Raw genomic sequence first — 27,184 nt, forward strand, 5'->3', positions numbered from 1 at the left:
CAGCACTGGGGAAGACAAGACAAAAGGACCATGAGTTGAAGGCCCTCTGGGCTACATAGTGAGACCATCTCCAAACACAAAAGATATAATTAAACAAAACACACTGAAAGCAGGGGTGCAGAAAAGCAGCAACAATTTCTAAAAGATTAGACTGGAAAAGTTGGCTTTTTTTGTACTTGCCTACAAAGCCCAATCACCCAGGTTTGATTCCCCAGGACCCATGTAAGCCAGCTGCATAAGGTTGTGCATGCATCTAGAGTTCGTTTGCAGTGGTTGAAGGCCCTGGCGTGCCCATTTCCTCCCTCCCTCCCACCTCTTTTCTCTCTCAAATAAATAAAATAAATGCTAAACAAAAAAAAAAAAATTCTAAAAGGTTATGGAGACCAACTGCAAATACCAAGTAACTATTTGGAAAAAAGTTTCAGGCCACACTTGCTCCCTTTAGCTTTTACTCAGGATGCTTAACCTGGTGTCCCCAGTTAAAAAAGATGTCTAAAGAGCTTATTTAACGAGGCACCCTGAGAAGTGGCAGCCCAGGGCCCCAGGGAAGGTCTGGTTAGAGGACACATGCTTCTTACCTGGTACCTCTGGCTCTGGATCCGTGGAAGGGACAGCACGACCATCTTCCAGGCGAACATCTCCTGGTATAGCTTGTATCTGCACTCTTCGATGGGCGGGTTCAAATAGATCACTTGATTGGTTATTCTTAGCTCATGAACAACATTCTGTTTAAAAAAAAAATTGCCATTTTTCACTAGTAGTAACATAGTTCAATAAAATAGCTTTGATTCTTAACACCTTCTCTATCTGAACCCGTCTGTCACCCCATCACACGTGGTCTTGCATAATTCCATGTTCATAATCTGTACCCCTCACCCCAGGGATTCGACCTTGAGGCCTGAGACACCAGGGGCACTTCAGGTTCCAGAATCCCAACTTAGCTTCTTCTGGGTAGGAAACCTACTGACTTAGACACATATTCACTGTAACACTAAAAAGTGAAAACAATTACTAAGTTTTGAGGAAAAAACATAAAATCTATGGGGGTGGGGGGGAAGAGCCAACTGCTCAGGAAGGAGAGTTGGTTCAGGAGCTAAGGCACTTGCCTGCAAAGACTAATGACTGGAGTTTGATTCCCCAGTACCTGCGTAAAGCCAGATGCACAAAATAGTGCATGCATCTGGAATTCATTTGCAGTGGCTAGAGGCCCTGGTGCACCCATTCTCTCAATCTGGCACTTCCCTACTAAGTAAATAAGATATATATTTAATATTTATTTATTTTTTTGAAGTAGGATCTCACTCTAGTCCAGGCTGACCTGGATTCACTATATAGTCTCAGGGATTAAAGGTGTGCACCACCATGGCCAGGTTCACACATCCTTTTAAAAAATTTTTTATTGATAACTTCTATTCTTACAGACAATAAGACATGATAATACCCTTCCCTCTCCATCACACAGCTTTTATCAGAGTTCTTATCTGGATTCAGAAATTGGAGATAAAGTACATACTTATTTTTTAACTTTTGACTAAATATTTGTATATAATCCATGAAAACCCAGAAAAAAAAATCTCCTTCCTCAGTAAATCATGCTATCTGAAATATTATAGATACTAAATTTTTAGGTGCTATGTGAATCCAATTTTATAGTAACTTAGTTATTCCTGCAAGTCATAGGTCGAGATAGTGTTTGGGTATCTCTTGAGGCATAAAATGTTATCTACAGAATCATTCAGGCCAATGTTTCCTTGTATACACAGTTATTTATTACAATGGCCAGTGAGTTTTATGGTATTGAAAATGAGAGTCTCTAATTATTTGCAAAGGTAATCTGCTGCTTGTTTTTTGAGATAATCAAACTATGTTACTTTTACTACTACATTTTTTTGTTTTGTTTTCAAGGTAGAGTCTCACTCTGGCCCAGGTAGTCTCAGGCTGGCCTCAAACTCATGGCAATCCACCTACCTCTGCCTCCTGAGTGCTGGGATTAAAGGCATACGCCACCACACCAGCGTTTTACTACTTTTAAATGTAGCTTTTTTTTTTCCTTTCACTTTTTAAAAAAATATTTATTTGAGAGAGAAAAAGGCAGAGAGAGAGGGAGAGAATATGAATATGGGTATGCCAGGGCCTCCAGCCATTGCAAACAAACTCCAGATGCATGTGCCCCCTAATGCATCTGGCTAACGTGGGTCCTGGAGAATCAAACCTGGGTGCTTTGGCTTTGCAGGCAAAAGCCTTAACTGCTAAGGCATCCTTCCAGCCCTTAAAGCTAGCTTTTAATTTTTTTTTTTAATCAAAAGAGATAAAGAAGGCCCCTTTACTCATTAAGGGAATAATACAACAAGAGTATATTACAATCCTAAACATATATGCACCAAACACAGGTGCACTGAAGTTTATAAAACAATATCTACTAAACATTAAATACATATAAACCCCAATAGAAATGTAGTGGGTGATTTGAACATTCCACTATCATCAATAGACTGATCATGTAAATAGGAAAAAAGAAACAATGGAGCTAAATGACACCATAGATCAAATGGACTTAATACACATCTACACGACATTCCATCCAAACTCCACAGAATATAGAGTCTCAGCAATTCGTGGAACTAAAATAAGACTAAAAATTCAGGGAAAAAAACCAAAAAACTATCTCCACATATTCAACAAAATCAGGACAAATCCTTGTTTTTTATCTGACCACAATGCTACGATTAAAGGCATGCACCACTGCACCTGGCTAGCTTTTAATTTAAAGGTGGAAAATTTTCAAAAAGGAAATGTTACTATATTTTTGACATGAAATGGTACCAATAAAGCATTTTGTTACCAAAAATTTTAAAAAGAAAACACTGCAGGGCATATAATCACTGCTAGGCAGCTGCCTGTGAAACCACCACCTGATGCAGTAGACTACACTGTTTCTCTGACAGAATTACGGAACTAGCCAGCCTCTTCCTTACACAAATGGCAATGATGCCTGGAGTCAAGACTGTCCCACTTGGGACTGCTATGCTGCTGTGCTGTCACTGGACTTGACAAAGACTTCTGCGGTGGCACATGACATTCATGTACTGAAGTAATTTGCTGTACTGATGCTCAGCAAGAGCATTTTTCAAAACCTTGGTGTATGTTCTTTTCTAAAAATTACTTTCTGCTAATTTTTTTTTTTACAGCTTTCCTTTGATTTTTTGTTTTGTTTTTGTTTTTAGTCTTATAGGAGATTTGAAATGAAAAGTTTCAGCCGGGCGTGGTAATGCATGCCTTTAATCCCAGCATTTAGGAGGCAGAGGTAGGAGGATTACTGTGAGTTCAAGGCCAGCCTGGGACTACAGAATAAGTTCCAGGTCAGCCTGGGCTAGATCAAGACCCTACCTCAGAAAGAAAGGAAGGAAGGAAGGAAAAAGTAAGCAAGCAGTTTTAAATACATTCACCAACACTGACAGTCTGATTAATTAAAGTACAGACTAGTTATGTTTAGTACATCTAACCCCAAACATCATATGAAATTGATCTGTCCTAGCTCCTTGTTCTTTTCCATTTGTGACATTTTCAGCTTTTCTGTGACAGTCTGGGGGAGTTCTGGCCAGGTATGTTGAAGAGCAACCTTTAATCTGGGCATGTATGGTATTTTTCTCATGATTACAACGAGATTGAGGGATTTAGATTTCTCACCACACGACAAAGACACATGACGCTGCACACCACTGGTGATGTTAACCGTCATCACCTGGTGTTTGTCTTTCCCACCAGAGTGACTTTTCATTTGTACCACTGCTCCTTTCCCTGAGTGCAAGGAGATTCACCCTAGGGCCTTGCATGTGTACCAACACTGAAGTTATATACTGCATGCTAACCTCAAGAGCCTGTAACAGCAGAGCTATTTCTCCAGCCAACCCCAAACTTCACATCATCTTGCCTCAGCTCCTGAGTGCTCCGCTACAGCATGCACTCTATACCCAGCTCCCACCGGTACTTAAGGGGAGGGGCGGGTTTATGCTCACCTTGATCTTTGGCTCTCCACCAGGCTTGTGACTAACTTGTGGAGCGTCTGTATCCATGTCAACTTCTGCTTTATCTTCAGCTTGTCCAAGAAGAACCTGGGTCCAAGCCCTCAGGCCAGCTTGCAGACGAACACCCAGTATCCTTTCAATCTACAGAGACAGCAGGTAAAGAACAGTGTTTCCTTACGTCTTTAAAAAAGGTATCTATTCATTTGAGAGGGAATGAGACAGAAAGCAACAGAGAAAAGAGACAGAGTATGGGCACACCAGGGCCTCTTGCCACTGCAGAAGAACACCAAATGCATATGCCATTTTGTGCTTCATATGGGTATGCGGGAATTGAACTGGGACCATCAGGCTTTGCAAGCAGTGCCTTTAACTGCTAAGCCATCTCTTCAGTCCAGTGTTTATTTCTTTATTTCTTTTTGTTTTTTCGAGGTAAGGTCTCACTGTAGCTCAGGCTGATCTGGAATTCACTATGTAGTCTCAGGGAGGCCTCGAACTCATGGCAATCCTACCTCTGCCTCCCAGGTGCTGGGGTTAAAGGCTTGCGCCACCACGCCCGGCTTCAGTGTTTCTTATTTCTTATGGAAGTCATAAAGCCTAAGAACAAGCAAGCCAGCAGGTATTGCAGGTCAAAGATGAACACTTCCAACTGCTCCTGCCATATGCCTCACATCTACAGTCTCAGATAACCCATCTCAGCTGTGGTCTCCACCTTCGGCCACCTGAATCACAGTCCTTCAGTCCTAAGTGACAAGGAGACTAACACATGCTGCAGATGCAGTTAGGGGTCTTGTGGCTAGTCGACATAACGGAGCTGTCACTCTCAAAGACAACACGGTAATAGAAACACTATAAATTGGACAGCAATTCATTTTAACCAGTAAAATAAGTCTCTCTAGTCTAGAATGAAAAAATTTCTGACCAATAGGACCTCTGCCAGCCTTTATTATCAGTCTTTCCTGGGCCATACAACCATCCCAGGGATGTGGTGAGGACTGAGGGACATCCTGACCATCCGTGGACATAACTGTCCTTTGATGGTGTCTTTCTGTGGGTACTGCAACTGGTATATCCAATGCACAAAGGAAGAGGGGGAAGCACAGCCTGAGAAGCAACTAAGTGCACCGTTTCCTCAGCCGCAACCCAGGCCAGCCAGGCCTCTCCACCGCCACAAGCTCATGCTGGCAATGAGGAGTCGTGTGCACTGATGACGCACACACCCCATGCTCTTCCTCCCATAGGGGTAAGACAATGAAGTCTGTACTAGGATTCAGAGGATGTCTAGAGGGTGTGGGTGTGGCTCACTGGTAGAGTATGCAAGGCTCTGAGTTCCACTCCCAGCACCACCAGCAAAGCTAACTTAGATCACATGGACAGGAGTTTGTTGGGTATTGAGCATAAGGAGGGACTCCTCTGCTTCCCTCCCTGCTATTGGCTGAGAGCTGACCTGGGCAGAGCACACAGTATCACGGTTGAGCCCCTGCATTAGTTAGGTGGAACCTGAGGGGGATGGCACAATCCCAGATAATGTCTAAGGAAAATGCTTTTTTTTTAGTGACACAAAAATGAAAACCCTCTAACCAACAAGCCCATACCTCCATGTCCAGTTTGTTGACCCAGATGGGCAGATTGGAATAGGAGTGCAGGTTCAAGTCATCCACTGCTTTCTGGACCCTGTTCAAGATCTCAGAGAACGTCTTATGGTCATACATACAGGTTTCCAAGGAACGGACTTCCAGGTCTATTTTTTCCTCAATTATCAGCAGATCATCCACCTAAAGAACATATTTAGTATTTAAAAACCTACCTGTTCTATTACTTCTTTTTTTAATATTTTATTTTTATTTGTGAGAGAAAGATACAGAAATAGGCAGGTAGAGAGAGAGAATGGGCACCAGGACCTCCAGCCATTGCAAAAGAACTCCAGATGCATGCACCTCTTGTGCATCTGGCTTACATGGGTCCTGGGGAGTTGAACCTGGGTCCTTTGGCTTTTTAGGCACCGCTTTAACTGCTGAGTCATCTCTCCGGCCCCCACCCCCTTTTTTTGTTTTTTAAGGTAGTGTCTCACTCTAGCCCAGGATGGCCTGGAATTCACTGTGCAGTTTCGGGGTGGCCACACTTCCCTTAGCCTCCCACGTGCTGGGGTTAAAGGTGCGTGCCACTACACCCAGCCCACTTGTTCTATTACTTCTATGCTCACTGTTCTCAGTTAAAATGACCCATGCTCAGGGCAGAGAAGGCCTTCCACGAGCAGCTAACCCTAGCTGCAGAGATGAGAACATGGTTCCCATCTGCATGTCCTCAGGGAGAGAAAGGAAAGCCATTATCTTCTCTGCCACTCCTCTTGCTCATGGAGCAAGCACTCACAGCCACAGGTCTGCAACCCCACTCTCCCTATAGCAATCAGCACTCGGCTGTCATGCGACCTACCAGCCTCCTCTGTCCTTCTCTCTTTTTTTTTTTTATTGATGAATTATTTACTTATTGGTTTGTTATGCAGTATATGTGTGCAGAGGCACATGCCTAGTGAACATGTGTGTGGAGAAATCAGAGGAAGACATCAGGAATCTTCCTCTATCTTTTATTTTTTAATTTTTATTAGCATTTTCCATGATTATAAAAAAATATCCCATGGTAATTCCCTCCCGCCCCCCCACTTTCCCCTTTGAAATTCCATTCTCCATCATATTACCTCCCCATCTCTTCCCAGATTTCTAAGCTAGGGTGTCACTCACCAGCATCTCCAAAGCCTACCCAATCAGACATGGGCAGTGAAACAGCCCCTCTTCCCTCTCAGCTACAGTGGCCTCAGCCTCACCCATCATGTGCACGGGTTGGGAGAATTACGAGTCCTCTGACTCACCTACTGCTGCCTTACCCGCCACCAGGACGTACCTTCTCCTGGAAGTTGAAGACAGTCTCTGCCAGGCGCTGCACATAGGGGTCAAGTTTGTAGGACTCCCACACCAAGGCAATGCCTTCTGCAATCAAGGCCTGCACTTCCTTCTTTAAGCCAGCTACCAACAGCGAGATGGTGTTCCGCTCCTCCACTTTCTCACAGGTCCGTTCGTAAGTGCGGACACTTTCTATGAGAGAGATGGCAAATGGGTACAGCTGGTTGGCTTGGTGTGCCTTGTTCACAATTGCCAGTGGGACTCGAAAGCCAAGCCACTTGAGGTTTCGGACTTCCTTAGAAAGTGTGATGATCTCTGGAAGAAAGTTCACTTTTAGCTTGAGGACATTTCCGGTGCGGCCCCGAACGCGGGTGCTCTCGATGGTGAAGATGCGCCCTGAGACGCCCAGGTTGCGCTGCTGCACCTTCCGTGCCCAGTCGTCGAAGATCTCCTGGGTGTTGAGCTTCATGCGGAAGCTGTCTCCATCCTGCTTCAGCTTCTGCCCCTCCACGTGGTTCTCCCAGCCTTTGCCCAGGACATCTTCCACCCGTTTCATATAGGCAGTGAGCTGCCTGTCAATCTGTTTAGCCCAGATGATCGACCCTGACACAGGGGGCAAGTCACGGACATGACTCATCTTACAAGCCTGACTCTGTGGGTACTGGACCTTGAACTTGTCATGCAGAGATTCGATGTCATCCTTCACACGCTGGATCAGCTGTGTCTGGTATTCCCGGATGGCCCCACGGATGTGTGGCCGCACAAACAGTGCATTGAACCTGGAGAAGATCCGAAACATCTCGTTGGCATTCTTGGCTGTTCCAAGCTGATCTCGAAGGCGAGCAGTGATCCGGGTCTCCACCCGGTCAATCCTCTCATCGTATCTCTTCATCGCAGCCTCCCAAGCCTCTGTGCCTTCTTTGGAAACATCCAACCCATCCACCTCCTTGACATTCTCGTAGGCCAGGTTCACCTCCTCAATAGCGTTGGCATCAGCAGCATCAAAGAGGACCTCAGCCGCTTTCATGTCTTGGGGTTCGGGCACGTCTCCTTGACTCTGTTGTGCAACTGCTGTGACCTAAAATATTTGGAATAAATCCTTTAGCCAAAGGAAGAGTTTTGTTGTACACACCACACAAGACTACTAGTTGGCAATACAGGTTTTTAAACTTTTAGTCCAATACTTTATAAACACTATTCAACAAAGCCAACCAAAATGCCATTTTAACTATACATTATAAGATTTTCTAAAGAGATTTTGTTTTGTTTTAGACATTTTTTGGGGGGGGATTTTGGTAATAGGGTTTAGCCCTAGCCCAGGCTGAACCTACCTCAAAAAACAAAAACAGGGCTGGAGAGATGGCTTAGCGGTTAAGCGCTTGCCTGTGAAGCCTAAGGACCCCGGTTCGAGGCTCGGTTCCCCAGGTCCCACGTTAGCCAGATGCACAAGGGGGCGCACGCGTCTGGAGTTCGTTTGCAGAGGCTGGAAGCCCTGGCGCGCCCATTCTCTCTCTCCCTCTATCTGTCCTTCTCTCTGTGTCTGTCACTCTCAAATAAATTAAAAAAAAAAAAAAAAAAAGCATAGGGCTGGGGTGTGGCCCAGCAGAGCACCTGTCTAGCATGATGAAGGCCTTGGGTTCAATTCCAGCATGGCCAAAACAAAACAAAACTCTAAAAAATGATACAAAGAAAAGAAGTCACCAAATTCTTTTCAAAGTAGGGTCTCACTCTAGCTGAGGCTGACCTGGAATTCATTATGTAGACTCAGGCTGGCCTCAAACTCACAGTGATCCTCCTACCTCTGCCTCTCAAATATGCTGGGATTAAAGGCTTATGTCACTACACCCAGCACCAAATTCTTTTAATAAGTCTCAGGCTTACACAATTATTATCCACATTTTACAGATGAAGGCTCTGAGAAAGAGAGACTAAGTAACCTGTTCAAGTCACATTACTAAACAGTGAAACTAGAATTTAAGACCCAGGAAGACTAGCTATATAGCATCCATGCAAGATGAGGGAAGGAATGAATTAAATAGGAAGTGTTAAATATTGGTCTACCTTCCAACATGCCCATCCATCCATCCATCCTTTAATGTGCTGAGGGTCAAATTCAGGGCCTCACACATGCTAAGCAGATGCTTTAGCACTGAGCTATACCCCAGCCTGAGAATACTTAAGCATCTAGATTGAAATAGTTTAGCATTGGTAGAACCCAAAGATGGAAGTGACATGACAAAAATGGAATTGAAGAAAAAAAAAACTTCAGAGCAAGATAGTTACTTCTTTTTTTTTTTCTTTCTTTTTTTTTTTTTTTTTTTTTTTTTTTTGAGATAGGGTCACACTCTAGTCCAGGCTGACCTGGAAGTCACTATGTAGTCAGGGTGGCCTCGAACTCACAGTGATCCTCCTACCTCAGCCTCCCGAGTGCTGGGACTAAAGGCATGTGCCACCACGCCTAGCTCAGTTACTTCTTTAAAAAAAAAAAAAATTGAGCTGGAGAGATGACTTAGTGGTTAAGGCATTTGCCTGCAAAGCCAAAGGACCCATGTAAGTCACATGCACAAGGGGGGGCATGCGTCAAGTTCGTTTGCAGTGGCTGGAGGCCGTGGCGCACCCATTCTCTCTCCCAATCTCTGTCTGTGTCTGCCTCTCCCTCTCTTAAATAAATGAATAAATAAATAAATTTAAAAAAAATTAAGGCATGAAAATAATGCAGGCCATACCTGTGGTCTCAGGACCCTGACAATGACAGCTCTCAGCTGTTCATGCTGGCGTCGAAACTTTCTCATCTGGTCAAGGCGAGCCTGAAGCTTCCTATGAGCAGGGTTAATACGCCACACCATCTTCAGATTTTCTTCCCTTTTTCTTTTGACGATGTCTCTCAGCAAGACCTGAAGTTTCTCATACTCATCATCCCATGTCTGAAACACTTCGAAGCAAGCCACCATCACCTGGCACATGTCAGAAGAAGCCACTGTTAGGGAGACCTTATCCCAATGCTTGAGGTTGGCTTTCTAAGACAGTAAAACTTACCTTTTCAAATTCTTCATAAGCAACATGCATCAATTTTCTAGTGCCCAATACTTTGAGTAACTGAGAACTCAGGTCTCTGGAAATTGCCTCCACCAAACGCAGTGCTCTCTGAATGGGGTATTTTGTGTTTCGGATCTTTCTTAAGTGAGTGAAAATTGCAACAAGGGCCTGCCTTATTTTGTCCAGCTCAGTGGCAGACAGCAAGTCATTCAGAGGGAAATCCTTCATCAGAGGATTGTAGTCATTCACTGTTTCCAACGCCTGTTTGAGACCTACATAACAGAAAAGAGTTAATGGTTTCATGTATGATAATAAAGTATGTCCTAAGAATGGGAAGGAGTGACAGAAATCATTAGTGACATTTGGAAAAGAATGCTACTTTCCAATATGGTGGCACATATCTTTAATCCTAGCACTCTTGAGACTGAGGTAGGAGAATCACTGTGAGTTTGAGGCTAACCTGGGTTACAGAGTGAGTTACAGGTCAGCTTGGGCTAGTGAGATCCTGCCTTAAAAAGGTTATTTATTAGTAGGATAACTCTAGTGTGATTCCATTTTTCATATTTTTCAAAATTTATTTATTTATGAGTGAGTGAGAGGCATATAGAGATGGGCACAGGGAAATTGAACCTGGTCCTTTGGCTCTGCTGGCAAGCACCTTAACTGCTCTAAGCCATCGCCCCAGTCCCCATTTTTAAAATTACTTATTTTTTTGTGTGTGTGTACGAATATGTATGCCATGGTGCACATGTGGAGGTCAGGACAACTTGGAGGTGTTTGCTCCACCTTGACTGAGCCAGGGTCTTACCCTGCAAGCTAAGTGTCAGACTATAAATGAAGTCAGACTAAGTAGCTTGGCAGCTTCGGGTTTTCCTAGCTCTGCTTCCCACTGACCTGAGCATGTTGGGATCACAGTGCACTGGTCACCTTGTATCTAGCTATACATAGGTGTTGGGGAATTGAACCCAGGCTGGTAGGCTTTGCAAGCAAATGCCTTTAACCACTGAGTCGTATCTTTAGACCTGCCCACCCTTCCTTTTTTGAGAGAGTCTCACTCTAGCCCAGGCTGACCTGGAACTCACCCTGCAGCCTCACACGCATGGCGATCCTCTCAACCTCCTAAATGCTGGGATGATATAGGCACGAACCATCATGCCAGGCTTCTTTTTGTTTGTTTGTTTGTTTTTGTTCTGTTTATTGAGGTACTATCTTGTGCACATACCAGCCTTTTTTTTTTCCAAAATAGGGTTTCATGTAGCCCAGACCAGCCTTAACTTCTGCCTCTACCTCCTGAGTATTGGGATTAGGCTGGAAGATGACCCAGCACTTGCCTAGCACTTGTGAGACCCTAGGTTTGAACCTTAACACTGGCATTAAAAGAAAAAATAAAGCCAAGCATGGTGGTGTATGCCTTTAATCCCAGCACTTGTGAGACAGAGGTAGGATTGCAGTGACTTCAAGGCCACCCTGAGACTACATAGTGAATTCCAGGTCAGCCTGCACTACAGTGAAACTTTACCTCAAAAAAAAATAAATAAATAAAAATAAATAAATAAGATACAAAAGAAAGAAAGAAAAAGGGCTGGAGAGATGGCTTAGTGGTTAAGGCGCTTGCCTGCAAAGCCAAAGGACCCATGTAAACCAGATGCACAAGGTAGCACATGTGTCTAGAGTTTGTTGGCAGTGGCTAGAGGCCCTGGTGTGTCCATTTTCTCTCTCAAATAAATAAAAATAACAAATTATTTAAAAAATTTAAAAATCAGTAAATGCAGTGTTGAGATTACAGGTGCCCACAACCATACTTCGCTCTAAAACATTGTATTTTGACCACCGAGAACATGGAGGAAGGCAGAGAAGAGAGAAGAGCAGGTGAGAAGAGAACGCAGTGCCGATCAGCTCTCCTGCAAAGGCTCAGAGTGGCAGCCGCTGCCTGTCCTCCTGCTCACCTGACCAACACCTGGTAACCACGCAGTGGAGAGACGTAAGGGCAACTCCCAGGGCTCATCATTCTTAGGCCCCTAAACTGTCCTAGGCTCTCAAAGCCACGAAAGGGAAGGCGGTGTATGAGGAAAAGCCTCTACAACTGAGGGAACAACAGAACAAGATGCAGAAGGGAAAGCCACTAAGCAGCACGCGTGTAAGTGTGCGGCGCACTGGCACAGCCCTGGCCTGCACACCCAGGCCTGGCCCATCCCAAGTGTGCCCGCTAGTTGTCACCTCAATCGTCAAAGCCCACTAGAAGCCAGATCCTAAGTCATGGATCATATTACTGGCCACGGTCCTCACCTGTGTCAGTGTCAAAACTGACAGTGGCATGAAAACGCTTGCCATGCTTCAAGATGTCTAGAGTTAGGAGGACTTCAGGGCTCTCTCGCTTCTCCTGGATGCGGTACAGAGCACGCTCCAAGTTCAGCCAAAAACTGATCTCCTGTAAGGCTGTTCCTGATGCAGGATCCCGATCAAGTTTGGTCACCTTTGAAAATAAAATAAAGTTCAAAGCCATTCTCTATTTAAACAGAAAGAACCTTTAACAAGATATATCACAGAACTCATTTGTGTGTTTCAGGCAGATTCCTTCCCTATAGATTAAAGTGGTCTGGATTGCTGGGGATCACCACTTTCTTATAGTTCACATTGCGCTTGATGGCTGAGCATTCCTAGGACCAGGATGGTAAGCCACCACCATGTCACTACGTCAGCAAAGCTCAGACCAGTACCCCACAGATATGAGACTCTCTGTGCTGTGCTCTTACTTTCTGAATTTCTCGGATCCATCGGTTAACTCCAGACTGTAACTGATTAAGGAAAGTTGGATCTTCAACCTTATCTCCAAAGTCTGTTACTTTGGGCTTTTCTCCACGTTCGTAGCACTGTTTTGCGACATTGGTAATGATTGGGTGGATTGGCAGGCTGATCTCTGGAATTTCAATATTCTGCTGCAGGTGAAGGAGTCCCATTTCAAGTTCTGCAATCTTTTTCTCAACTGAAGGAGCCATTTTATCACCATCCCTACAAAGACATGGAGCAACTCATGACTGGGGCACTACTGCCTGTCAAATATTAATATACATGCTTTCACTGCAGTATTCCAGCTCCTGAGTGTCTTGTGAACAGTGTGAAATGGGGCACAGTAAAAAAATGCTTCTTGGCTGGGAATAGTGGCACATACCCTCAATCCCAGCACTTGGAAGGCCAATGTAGGGAAAGCACTGTGAGTTCAAGTACAGCCTAAGATTACAGAGTGAATTCCAGGTCAGCCTGGGCTAGAGTGAGCCCTACCTTGAAAAACAAAAACAAACAATAACAACAAAATGCTTTTTACCTGTCTGCCTTGCCAGACTCTCTGATATAGGACTTAAAGAAAGGAGCCACAGCATTGCTGATGAAAGAATGCAGTGTTTCATATGGCGAGTCTTCACTGAGGGTGAGGACGCGGAGTTGAGAGGACACTGGTTTGTCTGCATCAATTACAGGAGTACGTTTAATGAAAGCCAAGCTAAAAAGAAAAAAAAAAAATGAATGAATTAGACATAACAAAGACTCTCATTTCTAATCAGTTCTAACAACTGCAGTCTTTCCACTGTATACAAATTAAAACTTCACTAGAATGCTTAACTTCAAAACTACACTAGTTATGCTGGGCGTGGTAGTATACACCCTTAATCCCAGCACTCGGGAGGCAGAGTACATAGTAAGATCACTGTGAGACTATACAGTGAGTTCCAGGTCAGCCTGGGCTAGTGTGAAACCCTACCTTGAAAAACCAAAACAAACAAAAAAACACAAAGAAAACAAAACTATACCAGTCGTGCATGGTGGTGCTTGCCTGTGATTCTAGCACTCAGGAGGCAGAGGTAGAACTGCTGTGAATGTAACTACACAGTGAGTTCCAGATCAGCTTGGGCTACAGTGAGACCCTACCTTGAAAAAAACGAAAACAACAACAGCAAAAACTATACTAAGGGGCTAGAGAGATAGGTGGCTTAGCAGTTAAGGCACCTGCCTGTGAAGCCTAAGAACCCAGGTTTCCAGAACCCACCTAAGCCAGATGCACAAGGTGATGCAAGTGCACAAGATGGCACATGCACCTGGAATTCCATTACAGTGGCTAGAGGCCCTGGCACACCATCTCTCTGTCTCATAAAATAAAAATAATAAAGAATCTATACTAAGAACAGACTAAATTTCTAGTTGTGAAATGTACAGCTTATCTTCCTCTACTACAGCCTGAGCACGAGTGAGACCCTACCTCGAAAAAACAAAACAAATTAAAGACAGGAAACTAACATGACCTGGGCTGGATTCTGGCCTGTGAGACAAGCTAAGCACGCTGTCACTAGGCAGCCATGGTTTGCAGCGCTGCCCTGTACATGTCAGGCGCGTGCTCACTGAACTCCTCCCCAGCCCAAAGTGGTGACCAGCACTGACACCCGGGTGCTCTGTCTGCTGTGGGCGCCTCTTCTGTCACCTTCTGTTTCTTTTTGGAAATAGTGTCCTGCACCGCAGCTTCTCCTCCTCAGCCTCCTAAACACCAGGGTTACAGGTGTGCACCGTTCCACTTGTCAGCTCTCCTGTAACCCTAAAGCCACTTTTAGTGTAATGTAGAATAATTGTACTAACATGCTGAAGTCTGAATGTTTATTAGAGCTGCAAGTTGGTACAAACTTTCTGGAAGGTGGGAAATCTGGTAATGTGCATTAAAAACTTGAATGAGGGCTTATAGCTGAACTGCAATACTACTTTCAGAATTTTTCCTAAAGAGAACCAGACATAAATGTAAGAATGGTTACTGTTTATAATGATGTAAACTAAGATTAAAAGGACATTATTTTAGACTGAGCAATAAAATCTGACAAAAATCTGGGACAATTAATAAGTGTATCATAGCTCAAACACAAGATGAATGCCATCAATAGCAGTTAAAATGGAAATATCTTAGGATATTGACTTAGAAATCTTAACTTGAAGGCGTGAAACCAAGGACACAGAATCTAAACAGCAGAAATCTTGAGTGTTTAATGTGTTTATCTGAGTTGATTAAAATTTACATTTATAGATACACACAAATTTATGAGCTCATGGTATATGATCATAACAGTATATTCATATTACTTACCTATTGGACTTGACTCCATAATGGATGTCTATATTGATGTTATAGGAAATGAATTCTTTTTCTTCTTCTCCTTCATCACCAACATCCTCTATAAACCATAACAAATATTTAATCAAATTCACACTTACATTTTAACTACTTATCTATCAACTGCCTGGAAGATGACTGATACCTCATCTCACCCCCGTCCTGACATGAAGTGCCTAGTGTTGACACCACCTATTCTTCCTGACTTGACAATCAGTCGTTCATTTGCCAAGGGACCTTGATCTCGGTGGATAAGACGGCTGACTTCTCTGCACCTCCTGCGTGGCTATGGCTGCTGGGTTGTGATGTCTCACAGCAATGTTCCAAACACAAAAGCTGACCACCTACCCCAGGTAGCAGAGTGCTTAGTTGCTGCCTCAGCACTTCACCCACGACAGGTGTCATAGGGCTTGACATGGCTACTATTTCTGCGCTCTCGGCGCTGAATCTAAGTAAATAGCTCACAGACACTCAGCTGGAAAACACAGAAGCATTCAGAAATCTATGATTGCAGACAGGCCCCTCACCTATACAGCATGGCTGGGAAGTTAACAGCAAGGTAGCCTAAAGATACATGTGAGACAAATTTTCTAAACTGAAAGTCAAGATTGAAAAATTATAATGTATTTGTAAGAATGGAAGACAATCCAAGCCTCTCTGTCAGGTACTAACCCAGCAAGTCCCTGGGCCTGTGTGGAGTTACCTTCAGTGACACCATGCAGTGTCTGAGCTAGCAGTTTGCTCTGGGGCTCATGGAGCTAATGTGATTATTTCACATGTGGTCTACCTTTACTTGTAAGCCAGGGTGTGACAGGAAAAGCAGTAAACTTGTCCAGCATGGTGGTGCACGCCTTTAATCCCAGCACTCAGGAGGCAGAGGTAGGTGGATCACTGTGAGTTCAAGGCCACCTTGAGACTACATAGTGAATTCCAGGTCAGCCTTGGCTAGAGTGAGACCCTTCCTCTAAAAACTAAAAAAGCAATAAACTTAATAGAAGGTGCAGAGCTAAGTAGCCTTGGGAAAGTCACTTTTTGTTGTTTTTATTTTTTTAACTTTATTTATTATTTTTATTTATTTATTTGACAGAGAGAGAGGCAGGGACAGGAAGAGGGTAAGGGAGGGGGAGAAAAAGAATGGGTACACCAGGGCCTCCAGCCACTGCAAACTAACTCCAGACGTATGCGCCCCCTTGTGCACCTGGCTTACATGGTTGCAGGCAAATGCCTTAACCACTAAGCCATCTCTCCAGCCTGTTTTTTGTGTTTCAAGGCAGGGTCTTGCTCTAGCCCCGGCTGAGCTGGTTCACTATGTAGTCTCAGGGTGGCCTCAAACTCACAGCGATCCTCTACCTCTGTCTCCCGAGTGCTGGGATTAAAGGCATGAGCCACCACACCTGGCTTGGATGCCCGGCTTGGGAAAGTTATTTGTCTTCTTCTAAGCTTCCAATTCAGAGAATATAAAATGACAGTGGAGGATGTGGTGAGATACTAAACTGCATGAGTGTAGAGCACAGGGCCTGGGCATCACTATATTAAGTTAAGCAAGCCAGACTCAGAAAGACAAATATTACATTGTCCGTCATAACCAGACTCTAGCTTTAAATTTGCGTGTGTGCGTGCATGTGTACAGGTCATGAGAGTGGAAAGAGAGTGTGTGTGGGAGGGACTTAAGGAGATCTTGAAAGGAGACAGAAGGGGAAAGAGTGGAGTAATGGCATACATGTGAGATGAAAGTAGAGGAGGGGGCTCTTTGGAGGATATGGGGAACTAGCAACGGGGTGTATGGGGGAGTGCAGCAGGGAAGGAGGCTAAATAAAAACAAAGTGACACTTATGTATGAAAATATGACAAGGAAACCTATTATTTTTTCAAATATTTTATTTATTTGAGAGAGAATGAAAGGAGAGAGAGAGAGAGAATGGGCATACCAGGGCCTCTAGCCACTGCAACCAAACTCCAGATGCATGCACCACCTTTTGTATCTGGCTCAATGGTTAAGGCACCTGCCTACAAAGCCTAAGGACCCAAGTTTGATTTCCCAGTACCCATGTGAAGCCAGATACACGAGGTGGCACATGAATCTGGAGTTTTTTGCAGTAGCTAGAGGGCCTGGCATGACCATTCTGTCTGTTTCTCTCTTATTTCTCTCTGGTTGCCATAAATAAAGAATTCTGTAGAAAGCATAATATGTAATATATTTAACCAAAAGACAATTCTTTTTTTTAAAATTTTTTTTTAAATTTATTTGAGAGCGACAGACACAGAGAGAAAGACAGATAGAGGGAGAGAGAGAGAATGGGCGCACCAGGGCCTCCAGCCCCTGCAAATGAACTCCAGACGCGTGCGCCCCCTTGTGCATCTGGCTAACGTGGGACCTGGGGAACCGAGCCTTGAACTGGGGTCCTTAGGCTTCACAGGCAAGTGCTTAATCACCAAGCCATCTCTCCAGCCCCAAAAGACAATTCTTACTGGGTGTGGTGGCACATGCCTTTAATCCCAGCACTTAGGAAGCAGAGGTAGGAGGATCACCATGAGTTGGAGGCCACCTGGAGACTATATAGTGAATTTCAGGTCAGCCTGAGCTAGAATGAGACCCTACCTCGAAAAACCAAAATGAAATAAAATAAAATAAAGACAATTCTTCCAGCATGAAGCCACCATGCCCAGCCGCCAAATGATTGCTTTCGACATAATTTTAGGAAGGGAAAGAAGTGGGTGGTATAACTAGTGCTACCTGTTTTTGAAAATGACTACTGTCACCTTGTGGGAGCTGGTGGTTCAGACGGGGGGGGGGGGGGGGGGGGGGGCCTCAGGCACATGGAGCACACCAGGTGGTGGGGCAGGGCCCCGCCACCTCTGCTGCATGCAGTCTAAAGCCATTGCAAGCCTTGTACTTATCTGAGCGAGGAGATAAAGTCTTGGAACCATCTCCTGTGAGTAGGTGTTTAAGAAACCCAGGCCCTCAGCACCATGGGCTGTCACCCAGCACAGCTAGGTAAGCATGGGTGCCCAGCAGCACCTACCCCACTCATGCACACCATGAAGCCATACATCACCAAGAGGTCCAACATGTTTTTCCAGGTATAGTACCTTCCCAAATAAACTGCTTTGGAATGCAAAATTTAGAGAAAATGTTTTTAATTTTTTTTCAGTCTCATGTAGCCCTAAGCTGCCCCTGAGCTCCCCATATAGCTGAATATGCCCTTGGGGTCCTGTTCCTCCTGCTTCCAACCTACCAACTGCTGGGATTATAGGTACTTGACACTGCTAATTTTCTTTTAAATCATACAAAACACTATTTCTAAAAAAAAAAGTCACATAAATTGCTGTGTGTGGTGGCACATGCCTTTAATCCCAGCACTCGGGAGGCAGAGGCAGGAGGATCGCCATGAGTTCAAGGCCACCCTGAGACTACACAGTGAACTCCAGGTCAGCCTAGGCTAATGTGAAACCCTACCTCAAAAAAAAAAAAAAAAATTACATAAATTAACAGAACTTTCTTTTTTTTAATTTTTTAAAAATATTTTTTATTTTTATTTATTTGAAAGCGAAAGAGAGAAAAAGAGGAAGACAGAAAGAACGGGCACGCCAGGGCCTCCAGCCACTGCAAATGAACCCCAGATGCGTGCACCCCCTTGTACATCTGGCTAACATGAGTCCTGGGGAAATCAAGCCTCGAACCGAGGTCCTTAGGCTTTATAGGCAAGAGCTTAACCACTAAGCCATCTCTCCAGTCCAATTAACAGAATTTTCTAACCACTCAATGTTCCTGTACAAGGTAAGTCCTGCACCTGAAGCCAGATGACTGAAATATAAAGCTCGTGTATATTAGAAGAGTGTAAAGACATGTCCCAAACTGGAACAGTTGTCAAGATAATGCAATTATGAAATAACACTCAAACAGAAAATATCTAGCTCAGACTGACCTGGAATACATTATGTAGTTTCAGGCTGGCCTTGAACTCACAGCAACCCTCCTATCTCTGCCTCCTGAGGGCTGGGATTAAGGCATGTGCCACCACACCCGGCTAAAAGTAATAATTCTTTAAGCACTAAAATAAATCCTTGACATAACTAAAGATACGTTAACTCTGAATCAGCCCCACCATAAAGATTCACTGTATGTACAAATACATTTACACAGAAGAGATGCAGTTCTGAGCCCACGTCTGCACTTCCCTAAGCAAACAGGCTGCAGGAGCAGGCACCGGCCAGGAGATGAGTCACGCTGACCGTCACCCCAGCCCTGTGCTGGAAACACTGCAATGCAGCACACTGCTGCTGCGTGGGGGGGTGGGGGGGGGGGCGCTGGTTTGGAAGGCACACCTGGTGAATGAATCCTCAGACAGGGGTCAAGCACACATTCCCTGCTGCTTCCTGAAATTCCAACTGCTGGTAATGTCTTACGGAAGTCATTAGCAATAGGATTAATCTTCCTATGTATGTCTATTCCCAGCAAATATAGACATCAAATTAAGTCTGCATCCCACTTATAGAAATTACAGTATTGTTTGATAAACTATCATCAGATAACCTTTGTGGAAAAGGCCTGGTGTGGAGGTATATACCTATAATCCCAGTACTCAGAAGGCAGAGGCAGGGGGATGGTCAAAAGTTTCAGGTTAATTTGATCTACATACGAAATTCCAAGCCAGCCAGGGTTACATAGCACTCTGTCTCAAATTGATAGTAATTATCTTTTTGTCTCTCTGTAAATTATTACATATTCCAAATAGTTTTTTAAAAAAGTCTACTGTAGAAATGTTTTCTAAATAATTTTTTGTTTTTATTTTTATCTATCTGCGACTCCCCCCCCCCAGATAATTTCTGCAAACCAACTCCAGACGCATGTGCTACCATGTGCATCTGGCTTACATGGGTCTTGGGGAAATGAACCTGGGTCCTTAGGCTTTGCAGGCAAGTGCCTTAGCCACTAAGCCATCCTCCAGCCCCTGACCTTAAACTTCTGATCTTCCTGTGTTCACCTCCCAAATCCTGCGATTACAGATGTGTATTTATTAAGGTGTGTTTATGAGTGCTGGAGGACTGCACTCTAGAGCTTCACACGTGCTAGACCAGAACTCTACCGACTAAGGCACAGCCTTAGCCCTACTGCGTCTTATTTCATGAAATGTAAAAAGATGATTTCAGTTACCACAAGATTGCCAAGTGGATGATTTTCAAGAAGTGTGGTCACTGGGGAAGCTGGAAAAGGGACAGGCACTGGTAAAACACCAGGAGGGGAGGCTCTGGTATGCTTAGCCGTTCCTGCCCTACTTTCTGCCAGCCAGTCTCTTCATCAAGGAGATAAAGCCATCCACTTCCTTTGCCCCCACCCCACACAAATTACTTGTTATGAGTTCCTGGTTTTATCTTTCACCTTCCTTCCCTTAATTTTTTTTTTCATTTATTTATTTATTTGAGAGAGAGAGAGAGAAAGAGGCAGAGAGAGAATGGGCATGTCAGGCCTACAGCCACTGCTAATGAACTCCAGATGCATGTGGCCCCTTGTGTATCTGGCTTATGTGGGTCCTGTGCAGTTGAATCTAGGTCCTTTGGCTTTGCCGGCAAGTGCCTTAACCGCTAAACCGTCCTGCAGCCCTTCCTTCCCCGTAGAAGTGCAAAACACACCAACACTACATCTGTCTGGTCAATTGCCATCTTATGTTCTCTTTCATGGCTCCTCTGCCTATATGCTGCGTAGTGAGGACTTCATTGCCAAGACTCTCCCTGCCCTGGTAGAGGACTAAGAAAGTCTAGTTTTCTCACTTTTTTTTTCTTGTTCTTTTTTTCTTTTTTTTTTTTTTAATAGTTTTCTCAACTGAACATCCTAAGTGGGGTGTTAAAGAAACATTAAACCTCATGATTTAATACTTGTAATACAAAATTGGGATTCATTCTGATATATCCAGAAAACAAGAAGGAATATGAGCCATGTGTGGTGGCGCATACCTTTAATCCCAGCACTTGGGAGGCATAGGTAGGAGGATCATTGAGAGTTCAAGGCCACCATGACACTACATAGGTGAATTCCAGGTCAGCCTGAGCTAAGAGTGAGACCCTACCTCAAAAAAAAAAAAAAAAAAAAAGAAATATGAACAGTTATTAATGACTACAGATTTTTTTGCCCATGCAGCATGTGTGCTGAGGTATATGTATATGTATGTAGAAAAGTGTGTGCCCTGTATGTGTGTAGAGGCCAGAGGTGAACACTCATCTGCTTATTTTCTTGACACAAGCAGAAGTATGGTTTTGGGAGTGCCAGAGATTCTCTGGTCTTGGGACTGGAGTCACAGATGTGCATGTCGTGTGAACCCAGCTGTTTATGTGGGTCCTGGGAAACCAAGCTCAGACACCTTAGGCCTTCCCACTTGTGCAGCAAGCTCCCCTAGCCACTGATCCATCTCCCCAGCACCAAGGCAGTATTTTGTTAAAGTTAATACTAATTCAAAAGAAATAACTGGCCAGGCGTAGTGGCACACACCTTTAATCCCAGCACTCAGGAGGCTGGAGTAGGAGGATCAGTGTGTTCCAGGTCAGCCTGGCTAACAGTAAAACCTTATGGGGGGGGGGGAGTGAAGAAGAAATAACTGGTAAGAATTAGACTCAAACAAACTCCCCCATTCTAAAACACACACAGCAGACAGGTTAGTTTTCAGGTTTCAGATCCTCCTTCCAAAGTCCCTTCCCAAGAGAGGGAGTATATAGTGCATGTGATGTGAAGATGTCCTCACAGGTCAAAGGAGAACATTGGGAACCCTTCCTCTATCAGCTCAACTGTGTGTGTGTGTGGGGGGGGGGGGAGTATGGCATGTGTGATGTATGCATATGCCATGTGAAAATGTGCACACGGCATGCAGAGGTCAGACAACACTGGGTGTCCTTCCTCTATCAGGTCATTCATATTTCCTTGAATCAACATTCCAGGTTATCTTGCCAGAGGAGGTAACGGTGTGGGGCACACCTGCGGCTGACAGCACAGTAAGAACCAGACTGACACACTCCTGCCTCGTGCTCCGAGGCAGTCTGGCTTCTGTTGACCTATATTAATCACTTTATTAGGTAGGTGAGGGGTTCAGCTAGCAGAAGATATGAATATAGCTGAACATCCACAAAATGAAAATGTGAAATTCTTTTAAAAGTATTTTTATTTATTTGCAAGGAAGAGAGAGAATGGGGGAGGAATGGGAATGTCAGGACCTCCAGCCACTACAAAAGAACTCCAGATACATGCACCACCTTGTGCACCTGGCTTCATGTGGGTAATGGGAACTCAAACCTGGGGCCTCCAAGCTTGGCTAGCAAGTACCTGTCATCACTGAGCCATCTCTCCTGCCTCCAAATCTGAAATTTTTTAAAAAATTTTTTATTTATTTATTTGAGAGCGACAGACACAGAGAGAAAGACAGATAGAGGGGAGAGAGAGAATGGGCGCGCCAGGGCTTCCAGCCTCTGCAAACGAACTCTAGACGTGTGCGCCCCCTTGTGCATCTAGCTAACGTGGGACCTGGGGGACCGAGCCTCAAACCAGGGTCCTTAGGCTTCACAGGCAAACGCTTAACCGCTAAGCCATATCTCCAGCCCCCAAATCTGAAATTTTTGAACACTGACATAAAGTTCATTGCCTTTGGATGACAGTCCAAAGCCATCTCTGCCTAATGAAGAGGTGAGCCCCCCTCAAATTACCTACTTCAGGAAGACTATAATTGCCAACTTAAAACCACCAGTCAGTAAAGGCAGCTGCTATTTTAGTCATAAAGACAAAATTCCAAGCCTACCTAGAGAGAAGCACACACATCGCACACACCCAGCACCCGACCCTGGCTGGCACTGTGCCACCAAGCAGCCTGCCGTGTGCCTACACACTGCCAGCAGGCCAGGCACAAAGCACAAGCCCTGCAGCCAGGGGCCGCCTGCAAACTCCAGTGCTTGGGAGTTGGAGGCAGGAACTTAAGCTCAAAGCCATCTTCAGCTACAATGCAAGTTCAAAGCCAGCCTGGGCTACATAAAACCCTAATAAAGTGGGTGAAGACCATTTTCCCAGTTCAAGCAATAAATTATATTAGTGGCTGGTGGTCTTTATGCCATTTCACCAGCTTGGGTTTGTTCTGCAAATGAAAGCTCACCTTTTCAGGATAATCAGCTATTTGCCGTTACTTGTCTGATTAAGTGTACAGAAGCCAATGGGAACACCAAAGAATGCAAGAAAGTTCCTACAGGCCCTGGGTCCGTCTTGGCGTAGGGTTGGCCAGGGTGCAGCTCTATGTTCTGCCTAGCATATGGAAGGTCCTGGGTTCAGTTCTCAGCACCATCAAGTAAATTGTTCTCAGGCACTTGTGATGTTGGCAAGACCAATGAGAGCATATGGCACAAACGTGGATTAATTTTTAAATCTTTTCTTGGGTTTTTATAAGTGAACAATGAATTACGGACAATGAAACTGCTAGAATCCATCAAGGCTTTCTATAAATACAGAAATGAAGCAGGATTTCAATTTTAGATAGTCTCATTCCTTAGTCAACTCCAAAAGTGCAAGTCATTATGGAACCAAGGCCCAGATGCCTAGATCCTCACCTTCCACAATAATTTAAACAAAGATCAACTTACGATGTTTGAGAAAAATGAATTGCTAATGACTATGCTAGAAGCAAAGAGCAAAACTTATACTTTTCTTTTTATAAAGAGAAATCATAACTCAAGATTTTTTAAATCACTGATCTCAATACATTTTGCAACAAAAAATATAGAACTAGCTATGGCAAAGCTACTTTAAATACATCTTTAAAATGCAGATTAAAGTTTATCTTAGGTGGGAGAGATGTCTTAGTGGTTAAGGCGCTTGCCTGCGAACCCAAAGGACTCAGGTTCTATTCCCCGGGACCCACATAAGCCAGATGCACATGGTAGTACATACCTCTGGAGTTTGTTTGCCGCAGCTGAAGGCCCTGGTGTGCCTATTCTCTTTCTCTCTCTCTCTCTCAAATAAATACGTAAAAGTGGGGCTGGAGAGATGGCTTAGCAGTTAAGTGCTTGCCTGTGAAGCCTAAGGACCCCAGTTTGAGGCTAGATTCCCCAGGACCCATGTTAGCCAGATGCACAAGGGGGTGCATGCATCTGGTGTTTGTTTGCAGTGGCTGGAGGCCCTGGTGCGCCCATTCTCTCTCTCCTTCCTTCTCTCTCTCTCTGTCGCTCTCAAATAAATAAATAAAAAATAAACAAAAAAGTTAAAAAAATAAGTAAAAGTGTTTAAAAGTTTATTTTCATAAAATAATGCATATGCACCCATATAAAAACAAATAAAAAGACAGAAAGACATGGGCTAGAATTCTGACAGAGGTCTTACTGGGGCAGCGGTCCAGATGATTTTTATTTCAAGTATATATTTTCTACCCTCCAATATGTTTTTAAATATTTTATTTAGTTTTTTATTTGCAAGAAGAGGGAGGGAGGAAGAGTGGGAGGAAGAATAGGTGCACCAGGGCCTCTAGCCACTGCAAACGTACTCCAGATACATGCACCAATTTGTACATCTGGCTTTATTTGGGTACTGGGCAATCGAACCCATGTTGTTGGGCATTGCAGCCAAGCACCATCTCTCCAGCCCCCAACATGTTTTTTAAGATAGGGTCTTGCTGTAGTCTAGGCTGATCTGGAAATCACTATGTAGTTACAGACTGGCCTCAAATTATTGGTGATCCTCCTACCTCAGCCTCTCAAGGGCTGGAATTAAAGGTGTGCACCATCAGGCCCAGCTACCCAACATGTGTTTTTTGGGGGTATGTTTTGGGGTAGGGTTTTCCCCTAGCTCAAGCTGACCTGGAATTTACTATGTAGGCTGTATGTGCCAGGCTGGCCTCAAACTCAACTACGTTGGCCTCTTGAGTGTTAGGATTAAAGGTGTGTGCCACCAAACCAGCCCCAACACGTTTCTTGATAAGAATAGATGGGTTAAATCTTTTTCTAACCCTAGTGACTTCCAAGCATGAACACACTCCAAACTTAATAAGCAATATTAACACACACAGTTCTCCAATGGCTTAATGCTTTGAACTCTTCATGAAGATAAATATATATATTCTTTTACACACTTCTAAACTTCTGGCCCAAACCAAGGCTACAATGAAGCATTCTCCGAGGAAGAATACAGCCTTGAAGGAAACAAACTATCAGAAACAAGTGTGCTGTGTGTGGGCGGGGCAGGTAACAGGACGACTCTTAATGGACAAAACTTCCAACTATGTACAGCATTGTATAATTTCAAGAAACTTGTTAGCAACCGTTTTCAGACAATCTCCAATCCCTAGGTGTTAACCTTAAAATTGACTTGAACATCACCCCTGGGTTCCCAGGAGGATGCCACACCCATTCACCGCTTGTCACTCACGTTCTCCAATTACTACAAAATGGTGCTACAGAATCATGGAGGACCCTGCAGGCAAGGTCCAGATTCCAGGTAGGCCTTGGGGGAGCACTAGTGGAGGACAGAACTAAACTAGGTATGCTTTTTGCCTCTTTTCCCGACCAGGTAACCAACCCTTTTATTTTATTATTTTTTTTTGTAATCTGTAAAGTCAGACACTACACAAATTCAAGGCCTGATCAACGAAAACAAGCAACAGACTGAAAACCGATATGGTGAGTCTATAGTCTAAAGACTGGGACTAACTGGTGACCTTGCGCCAGTCACTTATTAAACGGAGACTGGGTTTCCTTGCGTGTCAAAATGGGAAGATACACCCAATTCAGCAACGATGCTGTGAGGCTAAGCAAGACCGACACCCGAGCACCCAGCCACCCCCAACAGAGATGCTCCGCGCCGCAAGGTCGGTGCAGCGCCGGGCAGCACGCCCGGACTCCGGAAGGTGCACCCAGGAGCACACGATCCCGGCGGCCCGCGCCCCTCCCTGACACATCCTTTCCCACAGCCGGCTCGGAGAGGCCACGAATCGAAACCCAAGAGCTCATGTGACATCGGAGGCCGGGATGCGGCCCGCGCCCGGCCCGGCCCGGGGAGACGCAGTCTCCACCCAACTCGGCCATCTTGAGAGGCTCGAGCAGACAAAGCGACCCCATTGTTTGGGATGACGGACTGCAAGACTGGGGGTGGGGTGGGTGGGGTGCTGTCATCACGTGGCCAGGAAGGGGGCATCCCGCCGGGCCCTGGCAAGGGGTGTGGCGAGAGGGACACCCGGGCGGGGGCGGCCTACGGCTGGCGTCGGAGGCCGAAGGGACTGTCCCCACCCCGCGGGGCCTCGGCGGGCTGCTCCCCCGCCCCGCCCGCCCCGGCCCGGCCCGCACCGCACCTTTGAGCGTGGAGCGCTCCACCAGCACCGTGTGGACCTGCGGGTCCGACAGGAACTTGCGCATCTGCTCCAGGGCGCTCTTCTCCTCCAGGGCCGCCTCGAGCGCCGCCGGGGCCTCGCCGCCGTCCTCCAGCAGCAGCGGCACCAGCTTCCGCAGGTGCTTCTGCAGCACCGACACATCCGCCACATTCTGCACGGCCGACACCTCCAGGCCGGCCGAGCCGTCCTCGCCGCCGCCGCCGCCGCTGGGCTCCGTCATGGCGCCGCCGCGCTGGGGATCCGCAGGGAGCGCGGACAAGAAGACCGCGACCCGGCGCGAGGGACGAGAGAGGGAGAGAGAGAAACGGGCGCCGGAAGCAGCACCGCCCGCTAGCCCGCGGACGACTGGGCTGAACGGAGCCGGCTCCGCCCTGAAGGCAGTCACCGCCTGCCGGCTCCGCCCCGCCCCGCCCAGTCCGCCGGCCGCAGTCATCCGCGCCTGCTCGCGACCGGCGTCGTGACGTAGCGCATGCGTACGGGGCGCCCCCCGCTACACCGCCGCTTGGCATTCTGGGACATGTAGTCTTGGCTCCGGCCGCGAAGTGACAACGCGGTAGCCAGGAACCTCGTATGCCTTGTCCATTTGCAAGCATATGCAGCCAATATCACAGAAACCTATAATTCCCTAAGTAGTGAATAAATGATGTGCTGATGAGAGTTGATATTTAGTGAGCTCTCATCTTGTGTTCCGCATTGTTCCAAGCACTTAGCCTGGGTTCTCTCATTGAGCGAGTGAATGAATGA

At 45.3% G+C, this 27,184-nt stretch overlaps 1 protein-coding gene across 1 annotated transcript in view; it reads right to left on the reverse strand.

Annotated features, from left to right (window-relative positions):
- The window catches only part of Dync1h1 (dynein cytoplasmic 1 heavy chain 1), a 75,876-nt gene extending 49,201 nt beyond the window's left edge, over window positions 1–26,675 (reverse strand). The window contains exons 1-11 of the mRNA XM_045153897.1: window positions 26,402–26,675; window positions 15,072–15,159; window positions 13,278–13,451; window positions 12,709–12,964; window positions 12,242–12,428; window positions 9,956–10,227; window positions 9,646–9,873; window positions 6,921–7,997; window positions 5,618–5,797; window positions 4,017–4,166; window positions 579–725 (exon numbers count right to left, since the gene is read on the reverse strand). Of these exons, the coding sequence (XP_045009832.1) occupies window positions 579–725; window positions 4,017–4,166; window positions 5,618–5,797; window positions 6,921–7,997; window positions 9,646–9,873; window positions 9,956–10,227; window positions 12,242–12,428; window positions 12,709–12,964; window positions 13,278–13,451; window positions 15,072–15,159; window positions 26,402–26,660 (3,018 nt within the window). The 5' untranslated portion in view covers window positions 26,661–26,675. The remainder of the gene's footprint in view (window positions 1–578; window positions 726–4,016; window positions 4,167–5,617; window positions 5,798–6,920; window positions 7,998–9,645; window positions 9,874–9,955; window positions 10,228–12,241; window positions 12,429–12,708; window positions 12,965–13,277; window positions 13,452–15,071; window positions 15,160–26,401) is intronic.
- Window positions 26,676–27,184: the final 509 nt, after the last annotated feature.

Source organism: Jaculus jaculus, chromosome 7, assembly GCF_020740685.1.
Source record: "Jaculus jaculus isolate mJacJac1 chromosome 7, mJacJac1.mat.Y.cur, whole genome shotgun sequence".
NCBI classification, from domain to species: domain Eukaryota; kingdom Metazoa; phylum Chordata; class Mammalia; order Rodentia; family Dipodidae; genus Jaculus; species Jaculus jaculus.